At 45.0% G+C, this 25,190-nt stretch overlaps 1 protein-coding gene across 3 annotated transcripts in view; it reads left to right on the plus strand.

The window, feature by feature from the left end:
- The window catches only part of FASTKD2 (FAST kinase domains 2), a 120,003-nt gene that overhangs the window by 18,636 nt on the left and 76,177 nt on the right, over positions 1–25,190 (plus strand). For all 3 annotated transcript variants that reach the window (XM_029606345.1, XM_029606347.1, XM_029606346.1), the window contains 2 exons: positions 13,111–13,214; positions 19,617–19,725. In XM_029606345.1, the coding sequence (XP_029462205.1) occupies positions 13,111–13,214; positions 19,617–19,725 (213 nt within the window). The remainder of the gene's footprint in view (positions 1–13,110; positions 13,215–19,616; positions 19,726–25,190) is intronic.

The raw sequence follows: 25,190 nt of genomic DNA on the forward strand, positions 1-25,190 counted from the left end.
CGTTAACTGCTGGTTAAAGTTTGAAGTACTTCCCTTTTCAATGAAGATTCAACGTCTGATCCAGAGTCTAGTCCAACATGATCATGTTTCGCTTCTCGCTTCGTCGGGAACCCTCCAGTATCGAAAGCTCGGTATTAGGGATTATTCTCCTTTGCGACTTCAACTTCTCCCTCCCATAATCATTTTACTGCACTTTCACGGCCCAGGAAGTCTCTTATCCTGAATCGCTTCTATGTGTCTTTTATACACATGCCTATAACTTAACTAATCCTGGCAGTAGAGGAATCCGGCTCCACTAACGATAGTTCCCCAGCCCTCTCTATCCCTGGCTTGGTCCCTCGGGGAACGCCGCTGGGCTCAGTATAGACCCAGGGACCTTTTCCTGGGTGGAATTCTTCAAAGGGCTACAAACCTTCGTCCAGGCACAATTGGTGCCACTGGTGACACAGCCACAGTCTCCATAAGAAGACCAAAACCTTCCAGGCCCCTCTCGGCCTCCCCGAGACGTGTCTCCTCCGGACAGAAGCCTCCCCTTAGGGGACACGGACACCTCGGAGGAAGATCAAGATTCCTTGGAGGAAGGGGAAATCCCTCCAGGAACGGAACCATACCGAACCATGGTGCGTTTCTTCTCCAAAGACGAGTTATCAGATCTCGTGGCTCTGAGCCTGAAGACGCCGGCCATCCCAGGCACAAGCACCGCAGTGGAGCCAAAGACGAACCCTCTTCTGGTCGGGCTCCGTCAGGCCTCATGCCATTTCCCAATGCTGCAGGCCGTACAACAACTGATTGACCTGGAATGGAATGCTCCGGAGGCCAGTTTCAAAGGAGGACGGGCCCTAGAAGCCCTATACCCACTGGAACCCTCAGCCAAAGAACTCCTGGGGTTCCCCAAAGTGGACGCCATGGTCTGTCCTGTCACAAAGCACACTACCATTCCAGTCGAAGGAGGAGCTGCACTCAAGGATGCCCAGGACGGACGTCAGGAATCCATCCTTAAACAGTCATTTGATGTAGCAACTATGTCCCTGCAGATCGCTGCCTGCTGCGCCGTGGTGACACGTGCCTGCTTGTCGCTTTCCAGGGACGCAACCACGTCCATCAAAACATTAGAACCGGCGAGATCTTTCCTCACGGATGCGACCTCCGACCTGGTGCGCATCTCAGCCAGGAGCGTCTCATTCATAGTGGCAGCCAGAAGGCAACTTTGGCTCCAAAGCTGGTCAGTCAACGCAACTTCCAAGACAAAACTCACGAGAATGCCCTTTAAAGGAATCCTCCTGTTCGGAAGAGAACTAGAGAAGTTAGCCGACAAAGGGGGTAAATCCCCAGTACCTCGGCTACCGGAGGACAGGAACAAAAGAAGCCAATGCCCTTCTCCCCAAACACCCAAGGGCAGAGGATCATAGCATTTTAGACTGTACAAAAACATATACCAAGCACCTCGCACCGCAGACCGGGGTCAGTCCTTTTGGAACAGACACAACAAGAAGGGAGCCGGCTCAGGTCCAGGTCCCAGCCGCACCCCACAATGAGAATCAACAGACCCATCCACAGGAATAAGCCATAGGGGGGCAGGCTTGCCCTATTCTACCAAAGATGGGTCGAGATAACGTTGGACAAGTGGGTCCTAACCATCATTCGAGAGGGATACTACCTGGACTTCCACAGTATCCCTCTAGACAAATTTGTGAAATCCCCCTGCCACTCCCTCTCCAAGAGGACGGCAGTGGAAACCACACTGACAAAATTACTCGCTATAACACCGGTGCCCACGCACCAACAAAATACTGGACACTATTCCATCTATTTTATCATCCCCAAGAAAGAGGGAGTGTTCCTATGCTGGACCTCAAGTCCGTCAACCGCTACCTGAGGGTACCACACTTCCGCATGGAAACCCTACACTCGGTCAAAAGGGCAGTACAGCTGGGAGAATTTCTGACCTCTCTGGATCTGTCAGAAGCCTATCTCCACATCCCAGTCCATCACGACCATCAGCGCTTTCTACGCTTCGCCATCCTGGACCATCACTACCTGTTCCGGGTGCTACCCTTAGGACTAGCTACTGCCCCTCGGACATTTACCAAAATCATGGTTGTAGTGGCGGCGACACTGAGGAAAGAAGGAATCCTCGTACACCCGTATTTGGACGATTGGCTGATCAGGGCAAAATCTCCAGAGCAAAGTCATCAGGCGACCACCAGAGTCAAGAATTACTGCAGAATCTCGGGTGGGTCGTCAACCAAGAGCTGCCTGCAGCCCTCCCAATCACTAGAAAACCTGGGAGTCCGGTTCGACACCAAACAAGACAAAGTCGTTCTTCCCCTTACAAGGAGAAGGAAATTGATGGGCCAATTGAGAAAACTGTTGAATGGTGCTCGCCCCAAGGGATGGGACTATCTCCAATTCCTCTGTCTCATGACATCGACCCTAGAAGTCGTCCCATGGGCAAGGGCCCACATGCGACCACTACAACATTCCCTACTGTCACGATGGAACCCAATGTCCCAGAACTACGCCGCTCGCCTCCAGCTACCAGCAGAGGTGCGGACCCAGCTCCAATGGTGGCTACAAGAAGTCCATCTGAGCAAGGGAGTAAGGCTATCCCCACCGACCTGGGTCTTGCTCACCAAGGATGCGAGCCTATGAGGGTGGGGAGCCCACTGCCAGGAACTGACTGCCCAGGGGCAATGGGACAAGGAAGAGTCGGGATGGAACATCAACCGACTTAAAGCCCGGGCAGTCAGACTAGCCTGCCTACGATTCAGTCACAGACTCCGGGGCGAATTTGTCAGTCATATCGGATAACGCCACAACAGTTGCCTACATCAACCGCCAGGCAGGGACCAGAAGCCTACAGGTGTCCCTGGAAATAGACCCCCTAATGGCGTGGGCGGAAGCAAACCTACAAGGGATCTCAGCCACCCACATCGCAGGAAAAGACAACGTCACTGAGGATTACCTCAGCAGAGAGAGTCTAAACCCAGGGGAATGGATGCTGTCGACCACAGCCTTCCAGTTGATAGTAAACCGCTGGGGAAAACCAGCCATGGATCTTCAGGCAACCCGGTCCAATGCCAAAGTTCCCAAGTTCTTCAGCTGCAGACGAGAACCACAATCCCAGGGGATCGACACCCTCGTCCAGACCTGGCCATAGGAAGACCTACTGTACGCCTTTCCTCTATGGCCACTACTGGGCGGGATCATCCACAAGATAGAACACCACAGGGGGCTAGTACTTCTAGTGGCCCTGGACTGGCCAAGAAGGCCGTGGTATGCAGACATGCGAAGACTTCTGGCGGGGAACCCTCTGTGTCTACCTCCACAAAGGGACTTGCTCCAGCAAGGACCGATCCTCCACAAAGACCCAACTTGATTCTCTCTTACGGTCTGGCCATTGCGAGAACTCACCTGAAGAAGAGCGGATACTCGGGGGCAGTGATTGACACCTTGCTCCGAGCACACAAGTTTTCCACATCTTTAATTTACATACAAATATAGAGAATATTCGAAGCCTGATGTGAAGACTGCGACATCCTTCCGTGGACAGTCAAAATTCCCATGATCCTGGAATTTATTTATTTATTTATTTAAAACTCTTTTATACTGATATTCTTGATAAAAAAATATCAAATCAAGTCGGTTTCCAATATAACAAAACAATCACTACTAAGGCGTTACATTACAAAAAAGGCGTGTGATGCAATAAAATAAAATACGTAGAACAGCAAAACATTGATAAACTGGTGTTACTTTAGGACAAATTAGAACAAATTACATTAGAACAATAATAAACAGGCATGACATTAGAGCAAAACATTATAAAACAGGCATTACATTAGAACAGGGCATCTAATGGTCTATCGTTATGAACCTGGGAACCATCCAAGTAGGGCGTAAGAGGGGGCTTTAAAGGATGTGAGAACAAAATCAGTAAAAGAGCATTTACATTAGCTATTAGGTATGATGTTTGAAAGGTAGCTCGAAAAAAATATTTAGGAAGGGGTTATCTTGGTAAGGATGACAACAGGTGAGTAAGTGTGTGTGTGTGGGGGGGTGGGGGGGGATGACCAGGAAACGGGAAGCCATGAATAGAGAGAGGGAGAGATGCGAAAGGCAAAGTGGTGGAGGAAAGGAGAGCAGGAGGAGGGGCGGAAGTGGATCAAGCTGAGGTGGCTTATGGATCCCCGAAGAGTCTTGTTAGGTTTTTTTGACCAGTGTCCTTTGTCCTGTTAAGTCCTTTGACCCATGTCAGCGTGTTCTTGGGAATTTCTACAGGACGGCTTGAAGAAGGGGTTGTCTCTCAACTCCATCAAGGTTCAACTGGTCGCGCTGGTCTGCTTCAGAGCCAAAGTGGACGGCGTCCGTCTATGTTCCCATCCAGATGTCTTCTGCTTCCTGAGAAGGGGTCAAGCAAATCCGACCACCACTAAAGTGGCCGGTACCCCTATGGAATCTCAATCTAGTTCTCAACTTCCTAGCGGAAGCTTCTTTCAGACCCTCACGCGGTCTGTCCCTACGGCTCCTGACCTTGAAGACTGCGTTCCTAGTGGCAATATGTTCAGCCCGTCACATCTCCGAACTTCAAGCACTATCCTTTCTGGAATTGTTCCTCAGATTCACACCGGGATCCATACAGCTACGCACTGTCCCCTCCTTCCTTCCAAAGGTGGTTTCTCATTTCCATTTAAACCCAAACCATCTCGCTGCCATCTCCAGACGAGCATAAGGATTCGGAAGACTCACGCCTTCTTCGTCATATTTCCAGGTTTTCATGGGTAATGATTCAGATGGACTGAATCAAATCACGGTGAACCTAGAGGATGTGGTAGGCCTGATTGACAAACTGAAGAGTAGTAAATCACCTGGACCGGACGGTATACACCCCAGAGTTCTGAAGGAAATAAAAAATGAAATTTCAGACCTATTAGTAAAAATTTGTAACCTATCATTAAAATCATCCATTGTACCTGAAGACTGGAGGATAGCAAATGTAACCCCAATATTTAAAAAGGGCTCCAGGGGCGATCTGGGAAACTACACATCGGAAATAGTGGAAAGTGTTCTAAACATCAAAATCACAGAAAGACATGGTTTAATGGAACAAAGTCAGCATGGCTTTACCCAGGGCAAGTCTTGCCTCACAAATCTGCTTCACTTTTTTGAAGGAGTTAATAAACATGTGGATAAAGGTGAACCGGTAGATGTAGTATACTTGGATTTTCAGTAGGCGTTTGACAAAGTTCCTCATGAGGCTACTAGGAAAAGTAAAAAGTCATGGGATAGGTGGCAATGTCCTTTCGTGGATTGCAAACTGGTTAAAAGACAGGAAACAGAGAGTAGGATTAAATGGACAATTTTCTCAGTGGAAGTGAGTGGACAGTGGAGTGCCTCAGGGATCTGTATTGGGAACCTTACTTTTCAATATATTTATAAATGATCTGGAAAGAAATACGATGAGTGAGATAATCACATTTGCAGATGACACAAAATTGTTCAGAGTAGTTAAATCACAAGCAGATTGTGATAAATTGCAGGAAGACCTTGTGAGACTGGAAAATTGGGCATCCAAATGGCAGATGAAATTTAATGTGGACAAGTGCAAGGTGACGCATATAGGGAAAAATTACCCATGCTATTATTACACAATGTTGGGTTCCATTTTAGTTGCTGCATCCCAGGAAAGAGATCTAGGCGTAATAGTGGATAACACATTGAAGTCGTCGGTTCAGAGTGCTGCGGCGGTCAAAAAAGCAAGCAGAGTGTTGGGAATTATTAGAGAGGGAATGGTGAATAAAACGGAAAATGTCGTAGTGCCTCTGTATCGCTCCATGGTGAGACCGCACCTTGAATACTGTGTACAGTTCTGGTCGCCGCATCTCAAAAAGGATGTAGTTGCAATGGAGAGGGTACAGAGAAGGGCGACCAAAATGATAAGGGGAATGGAACAGCTCCCCTATGAGGAAAGACTAAAGAGGTTAGGACTTTTCAGCTTGGAGAAGAGACGACTGAGGAGGGATATGATAGAGGTGTTTAAAATTATGAGAGGTCTTTTACTCTTTTGGATAGTAGAAAGACTAGGGGGCACTTCATGAAGTTAGCATGGGGCACGTTTAAAACTAATCGGAGAAAGTTCTTTTTTACTCAACGCACAATTAAACTCTGGAATTTGTTGCCAGAGGATGTGGTTAGTGCAGTTAGTATAGCTGTGTTTAAAAAAGGATTGGATAAGTTCTTGGAGGAGAAGTCCATTACTTGCTATTAAGTTCACTTAGAGAATAGCCACTGCCATTAGCAATGGTAACATGGAATAGACTTAGTTTTTGGGTAATTGCCAAGTTCTTATGGCCTGGATTGGCCACTGTTGGAAACAGGATGCTGGTCTTGATGGACCCTTGGTCTGACCCAGTATGGCATTTTCTTATGTTCTTATGTTCTTATCTTAACATCAACCCCACAAGTAAAGAGAACCTTAAATATTACCACATGTATAATTTTAAAAATACATTTATTAAGAATAATACATCCTAATACAACCCAACTAAACACATGTAATACTAACTAACCAATCACACATTAAAAACATCACATAATGGATAACAGGTAGGCAGTAACAATTATAAATACTTTCATCAGTTGTTTAAAGACTTATATGCAAACGCCTTATCTTAACATCGGCAGACTCCTAGTACAATACCTGGAAAGATCGGAATCTGTACGAAAGATGGACCACCTATTCGTCCTTCACAGCGGGAAGAAACAAGGGAAAGCGGCCTCGCAGGCAACCAAAGCCAGCTGGATCAAAGAAGTAATCAAGGCGGCCTACATAGAGGCAGACAAGCCTCCACCTCTACAAGTCAAGGCCCATTCCACAAGGGCCCAGGCAGTGTCCTGGGGAGAAACCAAGATGCTGTTACCCGCCGAGATCTGTCAGGCGGTGACATGGTCCTCCATTCACAACTTCTCGAGGTTCTATCGCCTGGATGTGCAGGCCAGGGAGGGGACAGCATTCGCAAGGGCAGTACTAAGTGGGCCACGGGCAGCCTCCCACCTGGTTCGGGAGTAGCTTTTGTACATCCCATTGGTCCGGAGTCCATCTGCTACATGCTAGGAAATGGAGAAATTATTTACCTGATAATTTCGTTTTCCTTGGTGTAGACAGATGGACTCAGCATCCTGCCCACGGCTGCCCCAAAATCCAGAAACCTCGGGTGACAATCCTCGAGAGCAAGACCAGTACGGCTAAGCCAGACTTTACCCCTAGTTAAGACACCCATAATTGCCGGGTGTCTTCGTTTCTCGGTTGAGTGCACTGGCGGTCTCCAGCTAGAAATCATGTCAACCAGTTCAAGTTAATCAAGTTATTCAAACCCACATATATCCACAATTGCTTTTCGAGGAGAATACTGAAGAGCAGAGCTTCCTGCATGGGTATATGTAGTGCTGACGTCAGATTGAAATCTGAATCAGTCTCCAACTGCTATCAGGAGCACACTATACCCATTGGTCCTGAGTCCATCTGTCTACACTAAGGAAAATGAAATTATTAGGTAATTAATTTCTCTAATACAACAAATATATATATGGTAATTGGGATTTCGGTGAATGAAAGAAATTAATGAATTCAAAATATTCTTGTAGTTAACGTTTTGCTCAACAACATTTGGTTTCGTTGACCAAGAGAGGATTCTATTTTTACAATATTAGTGTGTACTTAAGTCTTTAAGTAATTACATTTTAAATTAATACAGAGAAAAGTCATTACATAAAGATGCAGAATTTTAAAAATTTTGAGCACAATTTCCCTAGAAATTCACTGTAAGAGTGTCGCTTCCACTATCTCTCTCCTCAACTTTTAGGCTCAGCCCCTTCCACTTTCTCTCCACTCCCAGAATTTGATCCCTCTCTCAGTAATTCCCCTCACACAGATTCCCTCTGTCCCTCTCTCTTTCTAACACAGGCTCCCTCTCTCTAGTTCACATACACGGCCCCTCATAGAGGCTCCATCATTCTTTTATACCCCCCCACTCTCTCTCGCGTACATGCCCACACACGCACACACACACATCCCACAGTAGTGCAGAATTCCCTCAGGACTAAATTATCTGTAACTTCTGTGAAGATGTTCAGTGGCTGCCTTCATTATACTTTTTTTCCCCCCTTTCATAACTCTGTTGGTCACCTCTCTGTTCTTTCTGTTACAGAATTTGCTTTTGGTAGGTACTTCAGGTTTCAAAGATTGATATGATTAAAAATTTTAACTTGCTAAGTTGAGCTTGTTTTCAACTGCAACCTAACTGGCTTATTTGTGGCTGAAAATTATCCTAAATCTATCTGGCTAGGTATAGGTCAGTTATTTGTGTGCTCAAAACACCTAAACTTAGACATCTCTGTTTGCCCCAATCTGGGAATGTTACCAGTGCTGCACATTTCTTGTGCAGCTAAATCTATTTGCCAAGTAAAACTAGATTTAGCTACTCAGCGGGGTAATATTTTCACCTTGTGAGATCTAGCAGACTAAATCCTGCTGAAAATCAACGCCACAGTGACTTGACTGTTAGTCTGTGGTAGAAGGGTACTGGAAATTGAAATTCATAACATCCCTCGTCTCATAGTTCATTGCTCTAACTACTAAACTACACAGTATCCCATAACTTTCTCTTACTGTATGTATAAGAAAATAAAATGTGTATTGTATATGGCATTTCGCAAGAAAGGAAAGCTTTGCATATCCTGCCCCTCCGCTACTGCGTAACAAGAGTGGATGAAAGGATTCATGTGCTTATCCTTTGCTTCCTCCATGACGTGTGCACTCCAAGCTGTATCATTTTTCACAGAGTGATCAGGTGGTGCTGGGATAGTTTCCTTCATTTCCGAATGGTACAGAGGAGCCATAGAGGCCTCCAAAGAGAACAGATTGAACAGGCTATACACTTCTTTTTCCTTCTTTCTATCTGTCCTTTTTTTTTCTCTCTCCTCCTCCATATAGACCATGTGCCTGGTACTCTATAGCCAACCACTGGCTCCACAGCTCCAGATTCTGGTACTCAGTTTACCCTGGCACAGCGTGTTCTGGCAGTTGGTCACTCCACATCAGCAGATGTCTGTCTGACTGCCAGCTCCACTTGCTATTTCCCATCATAGCAGCCCCAGCCCTCTCATCCTAGAGTATTGCAACACAGGGAACCACAGACAGATTGACAGACATGACCAGGACACAAGAGGGTCCATATTCAAAGGCATTTATCCATATAACTTCCCTGTATGTACCCAGATCAGTCCAGACTCCTGGGTTTATGTATCCATGCCAGCAGATGGAGAAAGAAAGTGTAGCTGACACTGCTTTATAATCTTTGGTGCCACCTGCAATTCCTTAATATTTCTCTGTCTCCAGCAGATAGTGGCTGGTGCAATGAAGACCACGATGAAGAGGAAGAAAAAAGACAGAACCTGCAGCTTCTGTCTTTTTCGTCTTTTTTTTTCTTCCTTTTTTCTTAGGAGCCTTCCTCCCAGGCATAGGGTTCCCAGGGGGAACCCCTCCCTGTTTAGTTGAGATGGATGAGCTGGTGGTTGGTGACCTTTTTGTATGCTCACTGCAGTGTGATTCGTGGGGTGCAAATCTGGTGGGCCAGATCCTTCTCCTTCATGAGGCCACCGAGGCGGCTTTTTGGGCTCTAAGTCAGCTGCTTTTCAGGACTCTCTCTCTCTCTCCTTTTTCCTTCAGGCTGGGATGAAGCTGGACAGCTCCCTTCAGCCTTAGGAGAGGAGAGTTCCTGTTTCCTTAGTAAAGTTTAAAAAAAAAAAAAAGTGCCGAGTAGTGCAGGAAGCAGCTGGAGCTGAGCAGTGAGTTCTCTGGGTTCCACCGAGCAGCCTTCTCTTGTCAAGGGGAGCATTTTTGGGGCAGTATCCACACTTGACGAGGGATTCCTGGGCCGGCTGCATGATCATGGTTCGGGGCCAGGCCTGCCACACATTTGGCATGGTTTCCTCGCGTTTAAGCAGGCTTTCTCTTGTGTGCCGCATGCCTTTCAGACAGTGAAGGGCCATCTCTTCCTCCCACCACCACGAAATGTCGGTGACTTGAGGCTGCCACATATGTTGCTCCTGCTGGGGACAGTTTCTCCCGTGCCAGGCCCTCAGGCTCCGATGGCGTGGCCATCTTAGCTTCCTGGGCAGGCCTGTCTGCACCATTAGAGGGGATGGGGGATTCCCCCCTCCTCCCCCCCGTAGCTTTCCCCAGATCACCTGGGCCCTGTAGACTGGCAGGGGAGCGCAGGAGAGGCTCTGCCTCTCATTGTTTTCACAGTCATGGAATGGCTTGCCTACGGCATCGGCTCCCCACGTCTTTTCCCTGAGTTTGTTTTATTGCTTCACCGTGCATTTTTGGTGCAACAGGAGGGTCTGGGGCTCCAACAAGTAGGGCTGGCCCTGTTCGATCCAGCGGGTGTTTGACGGATTTGGTAGGGTCCTTGGAGATCCCCAGGGATTCTGGGGTGAAGTTAGGGGACCCTGGCTCCTGACCTGGATATGGGTGACCCGGGTGCTGGGGACGATACAGATGATGTGCCGGTGTCCAAGGAGGACGATACCAAAATTCTTTGGTTGTTCTGGAGGGAAGAGTTAGCTCTACTGATTTATCAGGTCCTCAGATGCTCCACTGATTCCTCAGGTCCTTTGATGGGGCGGATCTGGTCCTGGACTGGAAGCAGCTGTGTACCAGCTGGCAGGGAAGCAGCATTTGAGGCGCAGGGGATACCCCGAGTCTGTTATCACTACCCTTCTTCATGCTAGGTGAATGTCTACATCTCTGTCTTATGTCCGGGTATGGAAGGTTTTTGAGTCTTGGTGTATATTAAGGATGTTCAGACTTTACATTCTTTGGTGTCTCAGATTTTCTTTTCTGCAAGACAGTTTGAGCAAAGGCTTGGCTTTTAACTCTCTCCGAGTACAGGTAGCGGCTCTGGCATCTTTACGTGGGACAGTGAATGGGGGGACTTTGTCCTCTCATCCGGATGTATTCAGATTTCTTTGAGGGGTTAAGAATTTGCTCCCTTAGGTTAGAGTCTGCCCATCCTGGAATCTTAATCTTGTCCTGCGAGTATTAGGTGAACTGCCCTTTGAGCCTCTCCGCAGGGCAACTTTAAAGGATTTGACTCTGAAGGTTGTTTTCCTGGTAGCTGTTTGTTCGGCAAGAAGGATATCAGAATTGCAAGTGTTGTCTTGTCGAGATCCATTCCTTCAGATTTCAGATTTAGGCATGTCCTTGCAGACGGTTCCCTCCTTCCTTCCCAAGGTGGTCTCGTCGTTTCATGTTAATCAGACTATGGAACTTCCAGCTTTTCCGGATTTGGATGATTCTGCACCTCATGTGCGAGAGCTCAGACGTTTGGACGTCCAGAGAGCCTTGATGAGGTATCTCGAGGTGACAAATGACTTTAGGAGATCGGATCACCTGTTTGTTCTGTGGCGTGGTGCAAAGAAAGATACCCAGGCTTCCAAGGATACCATTGCGAGGTGGCTTAAGGAGGCTATTGGGTCAGCCTACATAATCAAGGGTCATCAGGTACCTGGTGGTTTGCGGGCTCATTATACTTGATCGCACGCAGCCTCATGGGCGGAGGCTCACTTGGTATCACCACAGGATATTTGTAGAGCAGCAGCATGGGAATCGTTGCATACCTTTTCGCGTCATTATCGCTTAGACATCCGGGATCCAGAAGCTCGCTCTTTTGGTGAGAGTGTTTTGCGAGCTGGACTCTCCAGGACCCACTTTGAGTAGGGAACTTTGGTACATTCCAGGAGTTTGGACTGATCTGGGTATGTACAGGGAAAGGAAAATTGGTTTTTATAGCTAATTTTCATTCCTGTAGTACCACGGATCAGTTCAGAACCCGCCCGTTCTAGGGGGTGGAGAGTTAGCTGCTTGACTCTGGTTGCTTTCAGTGCTTTAAGCTTTTTTTTTTTGGGGATGTTCTAATAGGTTTTAAGCGGTTTGACTATTTTCTTGATAAGTTTTTACCAATGTTTTTTCTGGCTTGGGTACAGTTCAATACTGAGGAACTGCAGGTGGCACCAGGAATTATAAAGCAGTGTCAGTTAAACTTTCTCTGTATCCATCTTCTGGCACGGATGCATAAACCCAGGAGTCTGGACTGATCCGTGGTACTACAGGAATGAAAATTAGCAGGTAAGAACCAATTTTCCTTTATGAGTTATCTGGCTAAGTGCCAATTTTCCTAGCATGTAGCCAGATGGACTCGGGACCAATGGGTTATGCTCCCCTGCCAGAAGATGGAGACTGAGTCAGATTTCAAAGCTGACGTCACCCTACATACACCCCTGCAGTGACCTCAGCCCTAGATCAGGGCATCTATATTCTTACTGGAGTTCAGTGTTTATGATTGGTCGAGTACAGTTACAGTTATCCGTTTTTAATCAAGTTTTTTCATTAGTATGTCCACACTGGCTTTGAAGAGAATACTGAAGGGCTGAGGTCACTGCAGAGGTGTATGTAGGGTAATGTCAGCTTTGAAATCTGACTGTTTCCATTTGTTGGCAGGGGAGCATAACCCATTGGTCCTGAGTCCATCTGTCTACTCTAAGGAAAATGAAATTATCAGGTAAGTAATTTCTCCATTTTAAATATTTTGATCCAGCTAAATTTTAGCTGGATAACTCATTTAGGGGCATTCTGGGACAGAGTTAAGTTATCTGGATAACTTATCCTGCTAACATCGATCTTCAGTCTGGCTTGCCATAGAGTAGTCCTAAAATTAGCTGGATAAAGTTATCCAGCTGTCTTTAAGATTGTCAGGTATATTCAACAATGCTGCTGAATATCCCAAAGAAGTAAGCCGACCTGAGGCTGAATATTGCTCTGCAGGTGTATTCTTGCAGAAAGAATGCCTGAAAATGAAAATCAAAACTATTACTAATGTTAATGCAAAACACGCATGTGCCGGATAGATTTTTATCATAATGGAAGTTTAGAGACATTTTAATGATTTACAGCAGCTCACAGTAGCATTTGTTTACAATATATGAAAAAAAACTGGTCATTTTCTGTTACTTAGTCCTTTTGTTTTTTGCATTTTGTGTGCTTTACAGGAACGTCTGAATGAGTTTGACGAAAGGGCAATCTCTGTTCTGGCAAGTTGCCTGGAAGTCATGGATGGAAGCAAGAATGTGGATGCTCTAAGATCAGGACTACAGTGAGAATAAAATTTCTGTTATAAGAGTGCATTGTTTTCATAGCAGATTCCCTGTGTTCTGTGATACAGCCAGTTTCCAGTTAGAAGGGTTTTCACATTACATAATTATTTTCCAATGGAAGCAGAATTTATATTTTTCTTTGCGTCCAGTCAGATGAATCCAGAACAAGTGGTTACGTACTTCTACCAGTAAGTGGAGATGGAGCAAGCTGATGTCACAGTATATATACCCCTGCAGTGACATCAACCAGCCAGTATTCTTCGTCTCCAGCAGATGGTGGATGTGCATCTCCCCACTGGGGATTGCTTCATTTTAAAGAAAAGGAGAATTCAGGAAATTTGCCCCGCTCTTCTGCGGTGATACCAGATGGTCCCTCCCACAGTTGAGAATTCTTGAGGTGATTTCTGTGGTCTATTAGACGAGTGCCTTGGTCCATTAGCTGATTTTTCAGCCGGTGTGGACTTAGCTGCTTGAGCACAGCAGTGAGAGCACATGCCCTCTCTCCCCGCAGCCGGAGACTGTCTCTCTACTCAGCCAGGAAAGGCTGAGCTCTGGTAAGTTTTAAAAAAAAGTATACAGAGACTTAGAGTTAGGGATGTGCATCGTTTTTATGATGAATTAAAATATCGTACGATATTTCATAATTCGTCATGTATCAGGGGTCCCCGAAAATGATAGGAAAACCCCATGAAATTTTGTGTGGTTTTCTTATCATTTTGGGGGGGGGGGGAGAGAAAGGGCACACAGAAAAAAAAACCCCAAACCCACCCCAACCCTTCAGATCTAATTATTTACAATCCCCCGCCCTCCCGACCCCACCCCCAAAAAAAAACTTGCCTAAAGTCCTGGTGGTCCAGTGGGGGCCCCGGGAGCGATGTCCCCCTCTCGGGCCATCGGCTGCCACTAATCGAAATGGTGCTGATGGCCCTTTGCCCTTACCATGTGACATGGGCTATCGGTGCCATTGGCCGGCCCCTGTCACATGGAGCAATGGGCGGCCCATGCCATTTGTCTGGAATTTTGGACAGGGTTATAAGCACGAGAAGGGATGATTGAGTAGTTGGGACAAGTGAGGGGTGATGGGGGCATGGAGAGGAGTGACAGCATATAAGAGCTATAATATGTCAGTTTTGAGAATATGCTTTTCTTCTGCCTTTGAACTTTGCTTAGTGTAGGAGGAAATATATTTTTGTTTCTAGTTTCCCAGTTTAGCACTGAATACAGAAGGTGGTCTTGGGTTTCCATTCCAGTTTTAGTTTTGTAATTTGTGGTATTTTATTCGATGTTAGGTGAAGGTAGGTCTGACTGTTCTGTGTGTGTGTGACTGAGATGAGATACTTTACTAGCAAGTAGGGATTTGTATCAGTCTTATTTGTTGTATTTTCTCCATATGATATTGCACTGGTGGTGAACTGCCTTTTTATGGGGTAGGGCTATTGCTGTTTCATTTCTTGGAGTTAGTGCTGCTTCGGTGTGGCAGATTTGATAAACATTTACAGAGTGAGATTTCTTTTTTTTTTCCAGGTTTTCTGTTATTTTACAATGCACCTGGTAGTAAGGGGGTGTGTGATGCTGTTATTGAGATGACACCAGAATCAGAATATCTTTTTTGTATGGTGAGTTGTACAGAGAAATGTTTTAGTTCTGCTCTGCACTCGTTGTTAGGAAGTGGGAGATTTCTGTGGATGCAGAGCATATGCTTATATTTAGTCCTATGATGGTCATGTGTTGAGTGTGTCATGCATATGAGCGTCATATCTCAAGTGTGTCCTGATAGAAAAAAGGTTAAGAACCACTGCTCTACAGGATTGTCAGTCCGGCATGTGTGTCTAGCTGTGCGTCCATGTTGTGCACTCTGTTCTTGGGTGCACAGTCGGGCCTTGTAGTCTGTGCACCCACGTTAAGCCGTTTCCCTCTGGGCTCAAGTGGTACTGTGCGCTTAATTTTTTGGCCTAAGTGTGTGCCCCTAAATGTTGGACGCATAATTTTTGAGCGCCTAGTTGAGCACACAAAAAAGAAAAAAAAAGGGAAAAGAAACAGCTAGACGCACGCCTTTGTTGCCACTCAGCGCACTGTCGGTTATAATGTACCTAAGAAGCCTAAGCATCTTTCTCTTTCCACTGCTTGTCATATTCGGGCATCTCAGCCAGGAGTGCCCCTTGATTTGTGCCAGCTTGTTTGGAGGCTTGGGGAGAATTGTCTTCCTCTGATTTCACTAAGCCTGGTTCTTCCCAGCCGGATGTGGGTCTGGGTAAAGACGACTCAGTTGGGGCACCTGAATTTAGAACTCCTCTAACTGGTTTCTCAGCAGGGGAAGGTAGGTAAGTGAGTACTCCTCGGGCTCCTCCTGGTCTGGATTCCTCTACTTTTTCCCTCTGGAACATTAATCACCTGGAGGCCGGGGCAGTCCGGTTGGCATGTTTACAGTTTGGCAACAGGCTGCAGGGTCGCTTGGTCCGCATAATGTCTGACAATGCAACAACTGTGGCTTAAATCAGTCAGCAGGAAGATACTAAAAGCCAGCAAGTGTCGCAGGAAATAGATTTATTTAATTTATTTAGCATATGTTATATAACGACATCCGTTTGCACATCGTATCGGTTTACATATAACTTAGAACTTGGACAGTGAACCTGTTACATAGGCATAGCCTTTACAGCGAACAAAGATTATATGAAAACGGTTGAAAACAAATTTACTAAATACATCTTTAACTAGGTACAGGATTTTAAATGTTGTAATCAGGATCACTAGGAAATATCTAGCCTAGTTAGGGGTATTAATCATCTTATGGAATGGGCTGACGTGCAACTCCAGATGACTCAGCCTCGCACATCACAGGCTAAGACAATGTAAGAGCAGACTTCTGGACCCAGGAGAGTGGGCATTGTCAGACGAGGACTTTCAGCTTATTTGGGATCTCTGGGGTCTCCCATTCCTGGACCTGTTGGCGACTTTAAGCACTGCATAATTTTCGCAGTTCTTCAGTTGCAAAAGAGATCTGAGGTCATTGGAGATCGATGCCCTCAGAAGACAAGTTGCTGTATGCATTTTCTCCATGGCCCATGTTGGGCAGATTGATTTGAAGGATCGGACGCTACGGAGGGATGGTGCTCTTGGTTGCTGCAGATTGGCGTAGGAGACCATGGCATACAGAACTGCGGAGGCTTCTGGTGGATTCGCCTCTTCGACTTCCGGCGCACAGGAACCTGTTGCAGCAGTGGCCTGTCCTTCATGAAGATCTGACTCGATTTTGTCTTACAGTATGGCCCTTGACAGGGCTCGCTTGCTGAAACGTGGATACTCTGCAGCAGTAATCTCCACCTTGCTAAGAGCTAGAAAGTTCTACACTTCCTATGTGTGGATTTGGAGAGTGTTTGAGGCCTGATGTGAGGATCGCAATCCTCTTCCTTGTTTGGTTAAGATACCATTCATTTTGGAATTTTTGTAGGATGGCTTGAATAAAGGCTTGGCCCTTTATTCCTTACGGGTACAAGTAACTGCTCTTGCCTATTTCAGGGGTCCGGTCAATGGTGGATCCTTGTCGGCTTATTCTGATGTGGTCCATTTTCTGAAAGGAGTGGAACATCTTCGTTGTCCTTTGCATTTCCCGTGCCCCTTTGGAGTCTCAATTTGGTTTTGGATTTTTTGGTAGGCCTTATGTTTTGACCGCTGTATACTCTCTTTGCGGTTTCTGACATTGACAACAGTGTTCCTTGTGGCAAATTGTTCTGCGCGTAGAGTTTCCGAGCTACAGGCCTTGTCTTGCCAGGAGCTGTTTCTCTTTTTACCGAAAGTGGTCTCTGAGTTTCAATTGAACCAGTTTATTTCCCCTGCCATCTCTGGGGCCTATGTGAACAGATAGTGGGCACCAGAAACCCACTAGTATCCAGAGAAGCAAAGTTCATCATGAATTTGGTGGAAAGGCATCTTGGGCATTTGTCAGCAGCTCAGATCACATTGTCCAGGTGGATTTTCTGAGTTGACATATACTTGACCCAAAGGAATGGTAACTGGCTGAGTTGGTATTTGCCCAGATCATGGACAATTGGGCCTTCCCTCAATGGGATTTATTGGCAACCCATCAATGCCAAGGCTGAGAAATTCTCAAGTCATAGGAGAGAGAAGGGGGGTCCAAGGATTTGGAGACACTCTTGGAGCTGTGGCTGCAGGACTTCCTTCTGTATGTGTGTCTACCATTGCTTATTATAGGGAAGGTGGTCTAAAGAATATCAGATCACCTGAGTCTGATCTGGTCTGTTGGCTCAAAACTGGGCCATGATCTCATGAGAATAAAGATGGGGGAGCCTCTCAGGTTTCCTCCATTCAAGTGCCATTTTCATCAAGATCTGATTCCCATGGAGGGCCTGCTCCATTTTGTTTTATGACCTGACCACTTGAGAGAGCGAGGTTGCACCAGGTCAGTAATAGTGACACTGTTGAAAGCTAGAAACAAATTCCACTTCCCTGGCCTATATGAGTGTGGAGATTTGTGAGGCTTGGCTCCAGGATAAGAAGTATCTTTCCATTTAAAGGACAGCCTTCAGTAATCTTGTCCTTTCTCCAGGAAGGTGTGGATAAGGGCTTGGGCCCTTAGTTGTCTGAGAGTACAGGTGGCATCATTGACATGTTTATAGAGGTCAAGTGCAGGGGTGGTCCTTGATGTAGTTTGATTCTTCAGGGGTGTGAAGCATGTTCAGCTTACATGGGACCTTAGTCTGGTTCTTAGGGCTGTTTGTGCCATCCTATGAAACCCTAAAGGGAATATTTTTGAAGGCTCTGTCCCTCAAGACAGTATTACTGGTGGTCACCTGTGTCATTAGAACTGACCTTCAGTGTTACAACTTGACCATCTTTGTTCTAGATAGGCAGAACTGGAATGCTAACATCTCATTGAATGGATAGGTTCTGTAACACATCAACTCATAAAAATATATATGTATTCATTTTGGAATATAGCCCTGGTGTAAAAAGCAGAAATCTTGGGATTTCAGGATTGCATTATGCAATTGTCAGAATCCTGTCTCTATTTAATACACTTAGGTTGCTCAGGTTGGCCTCTAGCTTTAGGCTCCTGTGTTGTTTCACTGATGGCCTCCAAGGGGCACATGTACTACACAAAATGTTTATATTGCAAAGTTCCGTGACTCCTGAAAATGGTCCCATGGCCTGGCAGATTACAAGGCTAGAAGTTCTCTGTGACCCGACAGAGATAGACTGGTGACCAGCAGTGGCAGAGGTGATGGGTTTGGAATAGGACCGCGTGCTGGAGTTAAACAGGGTCAAAAGAATGTTTGGGGCGGGGGGCAAATTTCATCCAGAGTCAGCTAGTTACATATTAAGTATAAGGGAAGACAGATTGACTTGTGATCTTAGCAGTATTCAGAGAACCAGGTATGTGAATGGAAAGGGCAGGGATAAATTCATAGAATAGAGAACGGGAAGAGGATTGCAGTCACAATAATAGATGCTCAGGTAGTAAACAGCTGACTAGGAGGAGGGCGGAAGTTCTTATTTGCTGTTTTCTGGGATGTTTGAACTGGCTGACTTAGTCTTGTGGGGCTTTCAGGTCAAAAAACTTCCTTGGATCTGTGATTTTCTTCAGCAATGCTGAGGAAAATTTGCTTAGATTGTTTGATTTTATTCTCTAGGCACACAAAGAGCAGAAAGCAAAAGGGAAATAGAAATTTGTATTTGTGGTGGCTCTGTCCTTTTGAGATTCACATCAGTCTTCTGCATAACATTCAAAAATATGATGTAATTAGTCTAATGGTTTAACTGTGCAGAGCAAGGTTCAGCTCTTGTTCCTTGGGGCAGCAAAGGCTGTAAGCCCATTGAAGGCAGTGGCCAGTCTTTGCACAACTGAGTCATGAATGTTGCACAGTAGTGAGTCAGGGCAAGGGTCCATTTTTATACTAGTCCTCAGCGAGCTATAGCTCATATTTGTTTTCTGAAGGATTGACACTGATATCGGAGTTACTACTCGAAAACAAGAGGAAAAGGATAGCTGACTTGATGATGTTGCTAGCAGGTCTATGGTCTACAGCTTGAGCACCAATGACTGGCATGAGACTAGATGCTTACCATATTTTGGCCACACCTTTGGCTGTGATTTTTATGTGTTACTTTTAAGCTTGTTTTTACTGTAACTACTGTAACATGATCATTGGAGTGCAGGAGATAAATATCTTTTAAATAAATAAAATCATTACGTAAACTGGGATTTGGACCTGCTTCGCACAGGCACTGCAATGCCCTATTTCTCCCCTTCCTAATATTTTCAACCCTTATTGTCTCGGGCATTTCTTTGTTCCTTGCTGTTTCCCCTTTTGCTGAACTAAGAAACTTTGCTTGAATAAAATGCTTTTAGTCTTAACTTGATTGTTTCCTTTGCATGACAGATTACTTGTTGAACTCCGGATCCCAGAAATTAAAAGTGTCCTTCCACTGCAGACCATGATGAGGTGCATTGGGAAAGATGCGCCACACACTCTCAAAAAGAAACTAGAGGTACAGACTTAGTCCTGTTTAAGTATGTTGCAGGAGTTCAAGTAGTGGCACAATCTAAAAGTTTTGGCAACTAGTACCCAGAGGCTAGGCAGGAAACTACATGCAAATCTGTTTGATCAGTCTATGACCACCTATGATATGCAGAGTCCTTTGTACTTCAAAAGCGTAATACATCATTAGAATTTGTATGGTGCAGATGTAAGGTCTTTTCATTGATCAATTTCATAGTTGAAACCCATAAAGTGATTTGGATAGCGTTTCTCTGCGCTATGTTGTTTTACCAAGAATCTTGGATTCCTGAACAGAGTTTTTCAAACTTCTGCTTTTTTGTTGCCATATTTTTTATCAGGTGACGAGCTCTGCTTCAGTCTACCCTGTTCTTCCTATTGCTGCTCCCTGAGCTTGCAGAGGTACCATTGCTTCTTAGTACTATAACATAAATTGTAGGTAACTACTGCACTTGCTTACCCCTTAATAAATATTATTGCTGCTATTATTATTGATTTATATAATACTGCAAGCTGTATGTAATACTGTACAGATAAATGTGAGACAGTTCCTGCTCAATGGTATTTACAGTCAAAACAAGAGAGAGACAAGGGAAAGCTTGAGAGATGTTCCATGTGATTTCCCAGAATCCAGTGTTCTGTCATCTAATTATATATAAGAAAAAACAGCCAATGGATTGGGTAGGTACTAGATTTTATTTTATGAATTTTTGTTGGAGAGAGAGGTTAAAGAACTCCTTCCTTATCCTGCTAGACCAGTCCAGATGTGTGGGTTTATTTATTTAGTTGCATTTGATTACACATTACAGTGACCACATCTCCTCTATTTTTGATTTACATTGGCTTCCGATTGCTCAACATATTCAGTATAAAATTAGGGTTGCTGTACATAAATGGATTTCTTCCAATAACTGCCTGTGGGCTAATGTCCTAGTGCAATTGTATTGCCCATCTCAGGCTTTGGGATCTCTACAGTGAGATTTGCTTGATGTACCTTTTGCTAGACAAGCACAACTTGCTGCGATCAGAGATTGTTCCTTCTCGGTAGCGGCATCTTCATTTTGGAATTCGTTGCCGGAAGTGATATGGCAAATGGATAATGTAAAATCCTTTAAATCACTGTTAAAAACATTTTTATTTAAGCAGGTGTATTGCTTGTTCCCTGTACTTGCCCAGATCAGTCCATACTCCTGGGTTTTGCCTCCCCTCCAGCAGATGGAGACAGAAAAAGTTTTACTGACACTTAACGTGAGGTGCCACCTGCAGTCCTTCATTATTTCTCTGTCTCCAGCAGATGGTGGAAGTGTAAAGCCTGCAGTCTGAGTTTTCAAAAAAAAAAAAAAGGAATGAGACTAGATTTAGGAATGCTTGCCTCCCAGGGGGTTGATAGGTCCTAGTGGGGCCATCCCCCCCTGGTCTGTGAGGCGGATGAGCAGAGGGTAGGGTACCCTTTGTTGCTTGGTCTTTCATTGCTAGACAGGGCAGAAAACTGGTGGTCCCAGTTCCCTTGCCCTGAAGGATGGACTGAGCCTGTGGCTATTCTTTAAGGGACGTGTTTGAATTTATTTCATTGCCTATTAAAGTTTTTCTTAAAAAAAAATTATAATACAAGAGAGGACGAAATTAAAGGCAAAGGGAGCGAATAGGGGTTGCTGTGGGATGGCACGCTTTACTCCGGCTCTTCTGCATAAGCGATTGGGTGGCTCAGTTTTTATTCCCCGTTCCTCCGGTGGCTCTTCTATTGTCACTGCCCGGCACTGGGTTTCGTGCCATGCAGTGCAGCTTGTAGGGACGCGCACGCTTCTTTCGCGGAATGGCTAATGCTCCCGGTGCCTCTCCAGCGGAGAGGGCACTTTGGGTAGCAATGGCAATGATTAAATCGGCCAGGTGCCACAAGCCTGGGAGGCTCTCGCCAGCGCAGCAGCCTATGGACGATCCCTTCCTGCTAAGTGCGGGAACGGTGGCCATCTTGTCCACATTAAGGGCTGCTGCGTGGGCCGCGGAGGGGGATGGGGATTTCCCTCCTCCTCCTTTATCTCCAGAGTTGAGGGCCTCTGGGGGAGGTCCAAACACTGAAGGGCTGCCTCCAGGAAGTGAAGAGGATCCCCAGGAGGACTCTGATGCCTCTTCTTCTTTTTCCTCTGATTTTGTTAGTGGGCAAGATCTTGCAATATATAAAGATACATCCAGGTGACATGATTCTCATTGCACCAGAGTGGCTGAGGCGTCTGTGGTTTGTGGACTTGATCAGCCTAGCAGTGGATGGCCCGTAGCAGCTAGCTCATCTGAATCTACTGCGTCAAGTTCCCTTATGTTTAGATCAAGCATATTGCTTTTGTCTAGCGACTTGGCTTTTGAGAGAGAGCAATTGAGGAATAAGGGGTATTTGGAAGGGGTGATCGCAACACTCTTGCAGTCTAGGAAGACTTCCTCGTTCCTGGCATATGTGAAAGTATGGAGAGTTTTTGAGGCCTGGTGTATGGGGCAGAAAGTGGATCCTATGTGAGCCTCGGTGGTGTATATTTTGGCCTTCTTGTAGGAGGATTTGATGAAAGGTTTATCCTTTCATTCCCTCAGGGTTCAGGTGGTGGCTTTGGACTGTCTTCGATGTAAGATTTGAGGGGTGTCTTTGGTGGCACATCCGGATGTTGTGTGTTTTCTAGGGAGCGAAACATTTGCGTCCTCCAGTTCAGTAGCCTTTTTTATATACAGTCATTCCAAATCAAGATCACAACGTTTTACAAAATTAACATTCATAATTTTGAAACAAACAAAATTAACACATATCAAATGAAATGCTCCAATACAAATTAAACCACTTACTTAAAAACATATAACAAATTATAGAGGAAAATAATATAACAGCTAAAACATAATAGTAATCAGTACATTGTAAGACATGTTTCATTGCATCTGTCCTATATACTTTTGGTCCAAAGAGCTCTTATTATTCTTAGTATTGAAATTCCCTCGCTCTCTCATTACATTTTATTCCTCATATTTCAAACTAAAAATCCCCACCCTTCTTGATAAAGTAGTTCTCTTACACTCTGATTTTAAGTAAGATTATATGCACTTTGAACAGCCATGTTTTAAGCTCACATTTAAATCTCTTTCTATCTGGTATAAAACGTAACATCCCACTCTAGTCTCCAGAGATGGGATACATTCTCTGAGAGTCAGGAGCTGTTTGCATCAAGTGCACTTATACAATCTCTCACCAACTAATAGATAATCATACATTTGGCACTGCTGCCTGCATTTTAATATTGCTGTGTTCTTAGTTAATTTAGGTTGCTAAGAGAGTAGGGATGTGTAAATTAAAGTTATTGAGGTCCAATTTCAGCTGCTGTGTGACTCGGCTAGTTAGCCAGATAAATATGTCCGGCTAACTAGCAAGGTATGTTCAGCAGTGCGGCCACATCACTGAATATACCCAGCTGTCTTAAAGTTAGCTGGTTATGTCTGATGGGCTAAGTTTAGGACAGCCCTATTGCCCAACCAGAGTTAGCCGCATAGGTGAAGTTGTCAACTCTGAATATCTGAGTTAACCATAACTAGTTTTCTTTGGCAAGGAAAACCTCCACAGTTGAGACATACAGTGGGGGTGAGGCACAGGGATGCAGGGGGATAGGGCCCTCCTGAGTTTGTGGTATTATTGGGCATGTCATTTAGCATGCCTGAGAGTATGTTTGGGAGCTGACCCTTCACAGTCGAAGTCAGAGATGGAACAGGAGACGGCAAGAGGGCGTAGCTTGGCATCCTTGCTGCATATGCCATCTTCCTCTCATTTTACAATCTATTCTTAGGGGTCATTTGATTGTAGCCCACACTTTAAGAGTCTGGAGATCATTTCAACGCCACATGCCATTATCAGAAAGGGTTAGATCTTACATAACTTCTTTAATGCAAAGTCCACAGATATCCCAAAGTATGTTCTCCCCTGATATGGAGAGGTGGGCAATGGCCAGGGGTAAGGTATCTGGGCCAGCTGGTGGAGGATGGCCATATGAAATCTTTCACAGAACTGATAGAAGAAGTCTAGATCCCTCCCTCCACCAGATATCATCTGCATTTGCAGCTGCACATAGATCTTATTAGTCCATTGTATGCCAATGCCAGAAGTCTAAGAAGTAAGATGGGAGAGTTAGAGTGTATAGCAGCAAATGATGAGATTGTCATCACAGAGACTTGGTGGAAGGAGGATAACCAATGGGACAGTGCTATATCAGGGTACAAATTATATCGCAATGATAGGGAGGATCAACTTGGTGGGGGTGTGCCACTTTATGTCCGGGAGGGTATAGAGTTCAACAGGATAAAGATCATACAAGAGAGTAAATGCTCAGTAGAATCTATATGGGTAGAAATCCCATGTGTGTTGGGTAAGAGTATAGTATTAGGAGTATACTACCGTCCACCTGGACAAAATGGTCAGACAGATGATGAAATGCTAAGAGAAATCAGGGAAGCAAACCAATTTGGCAGTGCAATAAAATTGGGAGATTTCAATTATCCCAATATTGACTGGGTAAATGTAACATCAGGACTTGCTAGAGACATAAAGTTCCTGGATGTAATAAATGATTGCTTCATGGAGCAATTGGTTCAGGAACCAACAAGAGAGGGAGCAATTTTAGATTTAATTCTTAGTGGAACGCAAGATTTGGTGAGAGAAGTAACAGTGGTGGGGCCACCTGGCAACAGTGATCATAACATGATCAAATTTAAACTAATAACTGGAGGGGGACAATAAGTAAATCTGCAACTATAACACTAAATTTTAAAAAGGGAAACTTTGATAAAATGAGGAAAATAGTTAGAAAAGAACTGAAAGGTGCAGCTGCAAAGGTTAATGTTCAACAGGCTTGGACATTGTTTAAAAATACAATCCTAGAGGCGCAGTCCATATGTATTCCGTGCATTAAGAAAGATAGAAGGAAGGCAAAATGATTACCATCATGGTTAAAAGGTGAGGTGAAAGAGGCTATTGGCCAAAACAAATCCTTCAAAAATTGGAAGAAGGATCAATCTGAAGAAAATAGGATAAAACATAAGCATTGTCAAGTTAAGTGTAAAACATTGATAAGACAGGCGAAGAGAGAATTTGAAATGAAGTTGGCCATAGAGGCAAAAACTAAACTTTTTAAAATATATCCAAAGCAAGAAACCTGTGAGGGAGTCAGTTGGACCATTAGATGACAGAGGGGTTAAAGGGGCTCTTAGGGAAGATAAGGCCATTGCAGAAAGACTAAATGAATTCTTTGCCTCCGTGTTTACTAATGAGGATGTTGGGGAGATACCAGTTCCGGAGATGGTTTTCAGGGGTGATGAGTCAGACGAACTGAACGAAATCACTGTGAACCTGGAAGATGTAGTAGGCCAGATTGTCAAACTAAAGAGTAGCAAATCACCTGGACCAGATGGTATGCATCCTAGGGTTCTGAAGGAACTAAA

This window comes from Rhinatrema bivittatum, chromosome 6 (genome assembly GCF_901001135.1).
Source record: "Rhinatrema bivittatum chromosome 6, aRhiBiv1.1, whole genome shotgun sequence".
Classification (NCBI taxonomy): Eukaryota; Metazoa; Chordata; class Amphibia; order Gymnophiona; family Rhinatrematidae; genus Rhinatrema; species Rhinatrema bivittatum.